The 12,592-nt window shown below is 37.5% G+C and overlaps 1 protein-coding gene across 4 annotated transcripts in view; it reads left to right on the top strand.

Moving 5' to 3' along the window:
* Nucleotides 1–3,426: 3,426 nt before the first annotated feature.
* The window catches only part of LOC138322944 (lysosomal alpha-glucosidase-like), a 32,893-nt gene continuing 23,727 nt past the window's right edge, over nucleotides 3,427–12,592 (top strand). For 3 of the 4 annotated variants that reach the window (XR_011208507.1, XM_069267203.1, XM_069267205.1), the window contains exons 1-4: nucleotides 3,427–3,576; nucleotides 9,226–9,905; nucleotides 10,185–10,348; nucleotides 10,737–10,905. Coding sequence is in view for 3 of the 4 variants with exons in the window: in XM_069267203.1 (XP_069123304.1) it covers nucleotides 9,294–9,905; nucleotides 10,185–10,348; nucleotides 10,737–10,905 (945 nt within the window). In the remaining variant the exon portion in view is untranslated. Of the gene's footprint in view, nucleotides 3,577–8,504; nucleotides 8,612–9,225; nucleotides 9,906–10,184; nucleotides 10,349–10,736; nucleotides 10,906–12,592 lie in introns of those variants that run through there. The other variant, XM_069267204.1, reaches the window with a different exon arrangement.

The raw sequence follows: 12,592 nt of genomic DNA, 5'->3' as shown, positions 1-12,592 counted from the left end.
CTTTGGAGGTTGTGTCTCTTCTCTCTCAGAATAGCTTTTAACTCACTCATACCAATCTTCTCCTCCTCGTTTGCTGTCATAAATTGTTTGGTGATAGTCCTGATTTCCGTTCGAAGGCTGAGTATCTCCTTTTGGCGCCTATTGGGTGTTACATGTTCATCCTTCCTGTTACCACCTTGCTTTGTTCCAAAGCGCTCTAGTCCCATTGCGTACACTAATGATGACAGTGATGTTATCTCCCTGTGTACGTCGCCTACCAATGTCCTCTGTAAGATCTTATCAAGGTCATTATCAAATGCTTCCCACTGTTTATCTTCTGAAGATGGCCACTGTATTGCCTCCTTCCTGGTGTTTTCATCTTCTTCCTGGTAAGCATGAATTGGGTTCTGACTACCAGTCTCCGCCTCAACATAGCCCTGATCCACTTCAGTGGGTAGGAGGTCCTCAGCACTGTGGTGTTCTTCCTGGCTGAAGTCCTCCTCCGTCTCATCAGTGTCAACTGTGCGTTCCTCTTTCCGCTTCATAGGTCTACATTTGGTTTTCGCTAGGTGAATCTTTAACCCCTTCAGGTTCTTACACACTTTCCCACAGTGACACTTTGTTTCTGCCGTTGTTCCTGTCAATGTCCATTGTACAAGCTGAGTCGTTGCCGTTGTATCCACGTTGCTGGGTCTTTCACCCCCCCCCCCTCTTAAGACCCTGGGGGTGTTGTTCTTCATTCTGTGTTGTAACTTGCTGTGGTGTTCCCTCACAGGAACTGTGTGCCGGGCTGCCAACCCTTCACGCCCAAAAATTTCAGTCTTCCCTGGATGCCATCTGTCTTTCCAAATGTCACCAAACTGTTCTTGGTTGTCAGCTAGTCTTTCCTAGCCGCCACTGGTTGCCCAGATAAAATTACCTAAATACAGCTGTGATAGTATGCTGCAGCAATGCCGGCGTCCTCAGCCGAGGCCATCCCCCATTGCGTGTTTCGACCCCTTACTCGATACACTCTCAGGATGGGGGGTCCACAGTGATGATCAGTCACTGCGCGTCGGTGGTGGGTGTCCAGCTACTGGTGTCCTTCTTCATCCACACCCAGCATGAAGATCGTTCTGCTGCCTTAGCCATCCTCTGCACTGCTGTCTTTCTGGTCCTGCTCGACAACCCTAATGCAGATAGCATTCTCCACACAGACTGTGCGGGGAATCCTCTGCATCCAACCTCAACAGGGTAGTTTCATGTATGCCAGCCCTGCTCCCTGCATTCCGTCAGCAGTGCCTCGTACTTCGCCCTCTTCCTTTCATGTGCTTCACTGCACCTTTCCTCCCATAGGACTGTTAGTATATACTGGTATATTTACGAAAATATTAGAAAGGGGTAATTGTTTTTAAATTACTATACCAATGACGTATCCTTGATTGAACGTACAATCAGACATGTGAACCCTACCGATTCACGCGGAAGTCTACCGCTTTTGAAGCCGATCTTCCGCCAACCGCTTTAATATTCACATATTCCGATTTCTGCAAAACATTTTTTTTTTTTAATTTTTTTTTCTCCGAATCCTGAAGTTTTGATAATGGATTGGGACTACCATGGTGGCTTCAAAATGCATACCAGACAGAGTAGGGACACAATTATTACATGTATGTTTAACAATGAAACTGGTAAATTAAATTATCTTTCATTTTTTAAAAATCAGATTGACTGGAGAAAAACAAAAACGAAATAAAAACCTAAGGTATTATCCTGATGAAATTAATGTTATCCTAAATATTCAAAATTTATGTCGTACATTTATAGTATCCTTATATTTGATATAGAACATAAGGATACTGTTCAGAATATATTTGTCTTGAAATAATGTTATTATTAGTACGCTATTAGTTCGTTTTAGCAGAAAACACATAAGAAATAGAGAGATGCTCTCGAATATAGATCTATTGGACTTTGTATCTAAGCAACATCCAAATTGAAAATTTCGTTAGACCACCGTGAAATCTAAAAAAAGAGAGAAGACTATTGGACTACGCGTATACATACATTTTTTGTACGATTACAGTAAGGCTAGCTCGTGAAGCAACACTCATAGATCGAAGGATTTCTAAAAAGCAGATATATCTTAATTTATGTTATTTTTGAAGAGAACTTTAAATACAGATATCTCACTCACAACATACGTGTACACCCACTCACATCATATTCAGCACCATATCAATAAATTGTCGAAAACAGAGGACGTACATTATATATATATATAGATAGATAGATTCTTCTTATAAATCCTTGTCAAAAATGACCATCACATTCACATCATTCAGCCTATTATTGTATCTTTGTTTTCATACTTATCCGACTTTCCAGGTGCGAAAACTCGACGTTACGTATTCATATGGGAAACTATGCCTAATGCCTTGTATTACTTCGTTTTATCAAGTAGTCTGAAAAATTAATTATAAACGTTGATGTCACTATTTCTTTTTAATTCCTTCGGGGTAGGCCTACTGATAGAAATTTTTCCTAAGATACGCGCGGATTCATACAGTTCGCAACAAAAAACTCGTTCATAGATTATTGTACATGCACAGGTGTTCGTTTCTAATATAAGTATAAGTATAATACTGGGTCAATGACCCAGTAATTATACTAATACTTATATTAGACACGAACACCTGTGGTACATGTACTCCGATGGATAACTAGTTTTACTCTTCATATCTAACGTGACGCTACCCAATTTGGAACGCTACCCAAAACTATTGAAACACTTTTAAAATATGTGTTACAAAATTTTCAGTTTACAATCTAAACTAACAATAACAGTCCTGAACAAAAATTAATTTAAAGGTGCTGACTAATAACTGTGACAATTTTAATATATCATTTTCTTTCCAGTTGCTTATTATCTGCATTTAAAAAGGAAAATAATGAAATTTTTAAAAACTCCGGGAAACGACGTCGTGCGACAACCCTAAAAACACCATAACTATACATTTAGTTTAAAATAAGAAAAATAAATGCTGAATGGAATATTTTTGAAAGACATATGTGACTTTAATAAATTAAAAAATGTTTGAACTTTCTTTTAATGAATTCAAACATTTTTAATCATGCCTGGGCATTTATTAATCAAACTTTATTTAGGAGATATTCCATTTTGGGTACTCAAACCTTCTGAAACACAGGGCTGGACCGGGCATGCTTTCAAGCTCTGTATTTATAAATATAATGTATACATGCACTGCTGACAAGTAAACAAATCATGAAATTAATAATAAAAGCATGTTTTTGCGGAATGTTAAGAAAAAAATCTAGATTCAACCACACAAGTAAGAAAATTTTTACAATTATCTTCAAAAAGTGTTCCAATTTGGGTAGCGTCACGTATGTAAAGGTTCGATATTTCGTGTAGGCCTATAGACTACATGCATTTGCCTGACAGCGACTTTCGGGTTTTGGATCGGCACTCGAATCAAGCGTTTCAGGGACGTTGACAGTCACGTGCTAATGTTTACAAAACACAGGAAGGAAAAGGAAGCACCGTGTTCGACCCTCTTCGATTTTTGAAGTCATTACATCGTTGATTGCTGTGAGGTAGGTTTGTTTTTTAAACGCAGAAGTAATCCCGTTAGAACATCTAAGGTGTTCGCAACAAAACTTCAACTTAATAGCATGTATAGTGATTATATACATGTACATTGGTGCTTACATACATTGGGTACATGATGGAGGTCAGTACTGCCTGCTCTATTATGCATTTGTGGATACTGATGTTGGAAGACTATGCACATGTAATATACTCAGTCATTATTGGATAATAATACTAAAGGTTATATAGCTAGTTATCTTTAATTGAGCTTACGTCTATCATGGTTATAGAATGATTCTGTTTAGGTTGTGTTGTTGTTACTTTGGGTTGTTTGTAGTTGACACCATCCTAATTTCGAAACAATTGGTATGGTAGTGCTATATCTTCGGGCATATGTTTCCTGTGGAATAGTCGTTACTCAGGTCTAAGATTACAGGGGTGTAAGAGTTGACCAAATATCTTGGCGAATCCTAAGTCAGACTAGATGTACGATGCAGGGATGCACATTACCTATAGGGGGTCATGTGGCATTTAAGGTTATTTTAGACAAAGGAAATTTGTTGTCAAATTGTACTTTGATCTTAGGGGGGAGGAGTGTGATAGAACGGGTTTCTATCATTGTTGCATTTATTTCTACAGTATGTATATTTGTTATTGCACTCTTCTAAGTCTTCACTTCAGTGATCTGTTTATGTATCTTTGACCCAAATTCAGGGGAACACCGTGAGAACAGGTCTTATCTAGGGTGTGTTTGCTGTTTAGCAGTCACATTCATCAACCTAGTTGTCCTCATGATCACCCCGATGATGACCGCTGGCCGGAGTACACGTGTGGTACACGTGGGAGGTGTTTATCAGTCAGTTGAGCCTTGTCTGTATTTAAGCGGAAGTTATATTTAGTGTGTAGGTGGGTTGTTGTAGCAACGGTTTAACCTAAATATGGTGCTCTGTCCGGACTTTGACCAATCAGTGGTCACTTTGGGGTACTGGGTTGATGTGTCGTTATAAAAGGGGCTGCTTCTAAGGAAGTTTTGGGGTCTTGACTAGGGAGAATGGGTTAGGGACAGAACCACGCCGTGCACTGTCAACAGTGCAACACTTGCGGGGTCTCTGAACTACCATTTGGGTTTATACTTAGAGCTACATGCATGACTAACAAGGGTTTGTGTCGTTCTAGGGGATTGTCAGGGGCTTAGGGCTTAGACATCCATAGGAAACCTAGTTCGCACAGTGCAGTAGGGGATCGTCAGGGGCTTAGGGGTTAGACATCCATAGGAAACCTATTTACGCAGTTAGTTATGTCTCTTAGAGTTGGGAACATTTGGTAGGTCGGTTGTCTCCCGTTAGGTATTGTTGGACTGTGTTTGGGAACACATGGTCTTGTTGTTCTGTAGCTATATAATTAGGGTTTCACTACATATACGATGACTGTATGCTTATTTCTCTTACTGTAAGTTGTCTACATCAGGCACTATTGTAAATATATTCTTTGTCAATTCTGTGTTACTTGTCTTTATATAATAAATAGTTGTTTGTACCTGTATTTACCTAGTTGAGTTATTGGATTAGTATCTGTGCTTCCGCTACATCCTAGAGATCGAACCTGTTGTGATACAGGCCTGTAACCTGTGGAGGAAACGGGATCCGGAGAGGATTTGTGACGACTGTGGACTCTGTTGTATACTAAAAATACTATACGATCACGATTTGGGACTTATACATATAACGGGAGCTACAGTCGGATCGCCCCTCCGGGTCTCTTGTGGAAAACCCTCTCTATTACACATGCAATGCCAAACAAAATGCCTCAGATTGAGGTTAGTTTTGATTTTTGTGATAACTGTAAATCAGCTGATCAAGCTCACCTTGAAATCATACTGTTGTCCCATGTGTACCTTAAATTGTGTTACCACTTCAGCTAGTTATGGCGCGTTTTGTTCATTTACTATATAATTGTCCGGTTGTGCCATATAAAAACTGGGGTAAAACTTGCATGGTACTGAATTCCAGAGAGTGTTCAGTCGGTTTTTAAACGAGTTCAGAGTAGGGGCTTCTACTACGAAGTTTGGAAGGGAGTTCCACGAATCTACCACTCGCCGACTAAATATACTTTGTGTGACTTTAGTCCTGCTCTGTTTCTTAAAGAGTTTTAAACTATTACCTCTAGTATTAGCTGAAGACATTGTAAATAGCTTGTCTTTATCTAGTTTATCTATACCATTCAGAATTTTATAGACTTCGATCTCATCGTTCCTTTTACGTCTATATTCTAAGGTGGGAAGTCCCAACTTTTTAAGTCTTGAATGGTCTTGGTATGGTAGATTTCAATAGAGAGAACTCTTTTAGTGGCTCTACGTTGGACGTTTTCAAGAGCGATCTGATCTTTTTTTAGCAGTGGAGACCATACCTGGGTTGCATATTCTAAGTTAGGTCTAATTAGGCTTTTGTACAGGGTTAAGAACATAGTTATATCTATATAGACAAATGTCCTGAATATTAGCCCCAGTATGCGATTTCCTTTGTTAACTGCTTGACTAACATGCTGACTAAATTTAAGTTTGTTGTCGAAAAGTACACCTAAATCTTTCTCACACTGTACCTTCTCTATTTATTCATTTTGTGGGAAGGAATAATGCGTGTCTTGTTCTAGATTGCCTATATTGAGGTGTTTGCATTTTTTAGTGTTCAAGGCCATTTTCCAGTCTCTAGTCCAAGTGACTACACTGTCTATGTCTGCTTGAAGTTCTTGAGACTCAGTGGGGTTATTATTGTTTCTAAAAATTTTAGAGTCGTCAGCAAATAATTTTTATTGTGCTATGTTGGACTACTTCGGGTAGGTCATTGATATATATCAGAAATAGAATAGGACCTAAGACACCACCTTGTGTATACAATAAATATGGTGATTGAAATGTTTATTTATTGTTTAGTATTTATATATATACTCATATTTCATTTAAAAAAATCTATTGTTGACACTTTAAGTTGTAGTAAGAGCTGCTTGCATTAACTTTTGCTGCTGTTCTTCTTTTAGTCCGCTAAACCTGCATGCCTATATTATCAGGCTTTTTTATTTTTTTTGCCTAATATATATTAGGCAAAATTTTTTTTGAAAAAATCCTAATAATATAGACAGGTTTAGCGGACTCAGTATATGTCGACGGGCTGCTCAGTAGTGACGATTTGTTGCTGTTTGGGGCTGAGAGCAGTAGCGTGTGGCAGTTATTTACGAAGATTTTTTTTGTTACCGGTAATTTTTTTGGTGCAGTGTTATATACATCATTGATACATTGTACTTCAGGGATTACTATCACTGACATTATATCCACCCTGAAACAACTGACCAATCACAGATCTGCAGAGACTTACTTTGAGGATTACATATTCAGAGAGAGCGCGTCCAACTTCAAAGCCATAGACTAAATTATTACCGATTCTGTTCTGTTGCCTTCAATTTTACTACATGTATAAGATAGTCTAGGGGTGAATATAATGTCAGACTTAGTAACCCCTGGAGTATCAAGGATGTCTGAAAGATAATTGATAAAAACAGATAAAAAGAATATTTTGTTGTAGTTTAATTTGTAGTGAAAACATAAGCTTGAGGGCCTAGGACTGACTTCTAGCTGTCAAACCAAATTTGTGCAGATCGAGGTATTTTAAGTATCTAGTGCATGTGGTATGTGTAATAAATTCAGAAACATATACTTTAATTAGTCAATTTAACAATTTATCTTACTTTTCCAAAAAATTATTGACAATTAGCAAATTAAATGTTGTATTTATAATCATATATCACCCCTCCTTTATTACAATAATTTGTAATTACTATTAATAATCAGCCGAACAAGTTCCTGACTTTGATACATATTGGCAGGTGTCTTTGCCAGTCACATATATCTGTCAAAATGCCTAAATCTGTCTGCTGTAAGAGTTTGGTAGATTAATTTGTGCTAATTAACATAACCATATACATGTATGATTCATTATATAATTAGTAGTTTCAACACAGTCTTGTCAATAACATGAGACCAAACAGAGTACATTTGTTACTTGTAAATACTTATCATCTTGTATTGTTCTTGGCTCCATTAAAACTGACAAAATAAACATGTTATAATATGTAGTGCGAAAAGACAACCAATTTCGATTAATCGATTATGATATATCAACATCGATGATCGGTATCAAAATAGGAAGTGGGAATTCTACTTTCATTTCCCCTTTGAGAGTACAGAGTTTATGCCATTTTTCTCTGTAGCAATGACTTCTTACCAAATCTGTTGTTAAAACAAATATGATAACAAAATAAACATTATAAGCCTAATTAGTTCATCAATAAAGATTGTTACATTGATTTGAGTCAATCTGATGATAAATTAGGATAAGTAACTATGCAGAATAAAGCCAGTATGAAAACAGAATACCTTAATGGCAGCCATCAATATCATGAAGCTTTTCATTTCATATAGGCCTACATTTATATTGTTTAATTGATATTGAATTTTGAAAGTCAACGTTATCAAAGTTTGTAAATTGAATTTGAAGATAATTATATTTTTCTTTTTGATAAGAATTTTGTTAATAGTTCTTTTATTGGGTAACATTATAAGCAACTGAAAACATGAAAATGTTTTTAAAAAAAACTGCAAAAAACTGTTAAGGGTATGTCCAAATATGAAATTTTGATAAGTGATATCAATAAAATTCATGACATCGTTAAAAATAATTAACATTTCTAAGAAAATTATGTAACAAAAGGGTAATCGATTAATAATCGAAAATTGATCGGTTGACACCAACCTATTTTAACCGACCATCGATGATGAAATCTTAACCGATTCCCAACACTAATAATATGCATATACATGTATAAGCATCCAAGTGTTGAAGGGAGGTAACTCTGGCAGATAAAAATTTCAAGTGTTCTGAAGTAGTTAGTGTGTGACCATGAGTGACTTCAGCATCAGCTGATCCTTGAAGTGTACATGCAGTTATGATGTAAATATAATATCTACTAGGATGTACCATTCTCCTGAAGGTAGGAACATGATTTATTAAAACAGCTCACATATCTAATAAAAATTATATTTAGCATATGTACAATATAATCTGCCAATATACTGGTGAAATTGTTTTTGTTTAGTTTTACAATGAGCTGTCATCATCAGCTATCTGACATTTTCTTTTCAAATGTTGATGTTTTGTAGCGGGATTTGAGTGGGTCAATCCTCAGTGATTAGCTCTAGCTAAGTAACTCAGTGCTAGAGCATTCTGCTAGTGTTTGGAGGTCCTGGGTTCAAATCCTGGTCTGGCCGCTACATTTTCTCCTCTCCTGTTACAGTTTTATATAGTTGAGACTAGCTTCAGTCTATTTCTGATTGATATTGTTCTTTTTTTTAGGTCATCTGACCTATGTAGCCATTGTGTGCTTTGTCTGTCATTGCCTGCCTTGCATACACCATCCATAAACTTTTCATAAGTTCTGCCTGTGCTTGATTACCAATAAGTTATATGGTAATAATGATCTACATATAATGACCATTTCCTTTATACATGTATGTGATGACAAAATAGTCAAAATGGTAACTGAATGCTCTATTGTAATTGATGTTTCTTATAAGATTTTAAGAAACTTTATTTTTATACTTGTAGATTTCTTGGATTGATTGGAGCATGAAGGATATGACCATTGAAATAAAGTGATCTGGGAAGACATAAAGATGAAGCCTCGATTTGACTGGATCCCTTTTACTGTTGTCTTCTTAGTGGTGGTTGTACTGCTTTACTTCAACACCTCTGTTGTGCCACAGATACAGGTCGTATTCCTCAACTCCCTGCAGAGTGAACAACAACATAACAAAGAGAATCTTTATCAGAATGATATTGATAAAGCTGGCCCTTTTGTCTTCACATCTCAGATGTTAACAAAACATACTTACAATAAAGTTGTACAAACAAATTCCCATCAAAAACTTCGAAATCAAAAAGCAAATGTGAAACAGAAAGACATTGATAGCTGTAGCAACTTTAAAGATAGTGAGAAATTTGACTGTGCCCCTGAGGGTTTGGTGACGGAGGCTCGGTGTCGGGCCCGGGGATGTTGTTGGCACCCTGTACTGAATATGTCAACCCCTGTCAGAGGTCTACCGTTGGATGTTCCCTGGTGTTTCTACCCGGATAACTACCCAGGCTACATCGTAGACAGTGTGGACTACCATCCACAAGGGGTCAGAGTTCAGATCTCCAGGAAAACCAACTCCTACTATGGTAATGACATCAAAACCGCAGTGGTAGAGGTCACCTATAGGTCAACCTATACACTAAGGATCAAAGTAAGTCATTATATTTGTCATGTATTATCATTGAAGTTTATGTGATGTTGTCATACTTTGTATTCAGTATTTTCAGTAATTACCTACACATCATGAGATCACATGAGGGAGTAAAACCCTGATCATCTTCGTGTATGGCTAGGGTACCGGTGTTACCACTGTGTTACTTATTATTAAGCTGGTGTCAACCGTGATGTTACTCTGATGATGTCAGTGATAAAATGTCTGGCATCTTACAGATACCAGTGATGTATATCAATGAACTAATTCTATTTATAGATATACGACCCAAACAACAAGAGGTACGAGGTTCCTGTATATGTTCCCTCATCATCACCGACAACCAACAACACAATGTACAGTTTCTCTGTCAGCAAAGTGGGAGAGCCATTCAACTTCCAGTTGGTCAGGAAAACCATCACAGGCCTAGTACCTGTCATTGTGTATGTATCAGTGGTATAAAAGATAGTCCAACCTCATTATCTCCTAAGGACCATTGAAAAACTTTGGATTTATCCGAATTTGAGGAGATCAACAAAATACTTTAATCAAGCATGGTCTTTTAGAGGAAAAAATAGTTTGTATAAACAAAATTCAGCTTCACAAAAAGCTTAATTGATTTTTGTTCATGCATTAAAGTTTGGGGTAGTGAATATCTGTAGGTAAACAATTAATGCAGAAAAATTACATTATAAATACCAACCAACTTTTATCAACTTAATGCGTTTCATCAAATGTATTAAATTAGACATATTATGTTTAGATGTGTGTGTACCGGTATTTGCATATGTATAGCAGGTTTTCTGATAGAATTCTTTTAAAATATTCCAGCATGAGAACCAATCGCACAGCACCCTTCATGTTCACTGACCAGTATATCCAGCTAGCCTCCTTCCTGCCCTCCTCCTATATATATGGCCTAGGTGAACACAGAGGAAGCCTCCTTCATGATACCAAGTGGAAGCAATTTACAATGTGGAATAGAGATCAGCCTCCGAGGGTCAGTACCAATCCAGGATAACTTCTCTTACAAATAGCTCACCAGTGCTCCATTGTTCAAAACTATTGTTAATCTAACGACATTTTTAAACCATAGTTTACGAGTCGTTAATATTGAACGATGTCGTTAGTTTAGATCTAATGATAGTTTTGAACAACCTGGCCCAGACCTCAATCAATTAAAGATACTCCACCGCTGACAAATGGTATTTTTTCTGTATCAAAAACAGGAGCAGACAATTAAGTATTTTACTCCAGTTACAAATGTTACTTACTTTACACCATTGCTATCATTGAAAAGTTTGAGCTTCTAATTTTACTTCAAGAAAAAAATATTAAAAACAATTAATTGCATCTGGAAAAAATTCTGTGGCACTCTGTTCTATATGGAATGAAGTGCTCATTGCGCATGTACCAAAAGCAAAATAAATGATTATATTTTATTTTTGTGTTACTTAGACATATATACACGATTAAACACCAATTATTGTTCAAATGATGAATATCATTATATTTAATGCTCTGTCGGCAGTGGAGCATCTTTAAGAAGCAAAAATAATAGGAAAGTAATGTGCATGCTTTCATCAAAATCACTGTGTGTGTGATGATACATGGCTGTGGGCATTTCAGTCACATAGTCCATCAGCGATACATGGCTGTGGGCATTTCAGTCACATAGTCCATCAGCTAGTTTGTGTGATGATACATGGCTGTGGGCATTTCAGTCACATAGTCCATCAGCTAGTTTGTGTGATGATACATGTACATGGCTGAGGGCATTTCAGACACATAGTCCATCAGCTAGTTTGTGTGATGATACATGGCTGTGGGCATTTCAGTTGGGCATTTCAGTCACATAGTCCATCAGCTAGTTTGTGTGATGATACATGGCTGAGGGCATTTCAGTCACATAGTCCATCAGCTAGTTTGTGTGATGATACATGGCTGTGGGCATTTCAGTCACATAGTCCATCAGCTAGTTTGTGTGATGATACATGGCTGTGGGCATTTCAGTCACATAGTCCATCAGCTAGTTTGTGTGATGATACATGGCTGTGGGCATTTCAGTCACATAGTCCATCAGGTAGTGGCTGTGTGGGGGAGTGTTGGTACTATGTATTTTAGTTAAGCAACGGTGAGTGCAGCCCACTCTAGGATGGGTGACCGCTCTGTTGGTTTGGGCCTCAGCCTTTACACATTACATTTAGTAGCAGTGAACGAGACTGGTAACCTGTAGAGTGCCCTCAGACAGCACAGGAAGTACAATGTTCCTGGTACTGGTTAGTGAATAGTAGCTATAGGGTTCTAGTCATAAGGTGGCACTGCTATAAGAACAGCAGGGACGTTGTGTGTGCTCAGGATACCACGTTGAATCCAGGAAAGCTTCGAGACAAGGCTTGTCGATGCGGGGCGTAATGTGACAACACAAGGATATGGGCATTTCAGCCGCATAGTCAATCAGCTAGCTTTTGTGGCTGTTCTGATGAGTGTCAGTATTATGTATCCTAGTTAAGCAATGGTGAGCGTTTCCCACTCTTGGATGGGTGACTGCTCCATTGGTTGGGCCATGTTTTCTGCACGTTACATTTGTCCGTTTGTTGCATGCTTTCATTTCTGTACAATAAATGAAGCAAATCCTGACCTGTTTTCTTCATACTTTTGTAGAACAATATATCCCATTAAGTGTT

Source organism: Argopecten irradians, chromosome 5, assembly GCF_041381155.1.
Source record: "Argopecten irradians isolate NY chromosome 5, Ai_NY, whole genome shotgun sequence".
Taxonomy (NCBI): Eukaryota; Metazoa; Mollusca; class Bivalvia; order Pectinida; family Pectinidae; genus Argopecten; species Argopecten irradians.
This window is presented reverse-complemented; position numbering and strand designations above follow the sequence as displayed.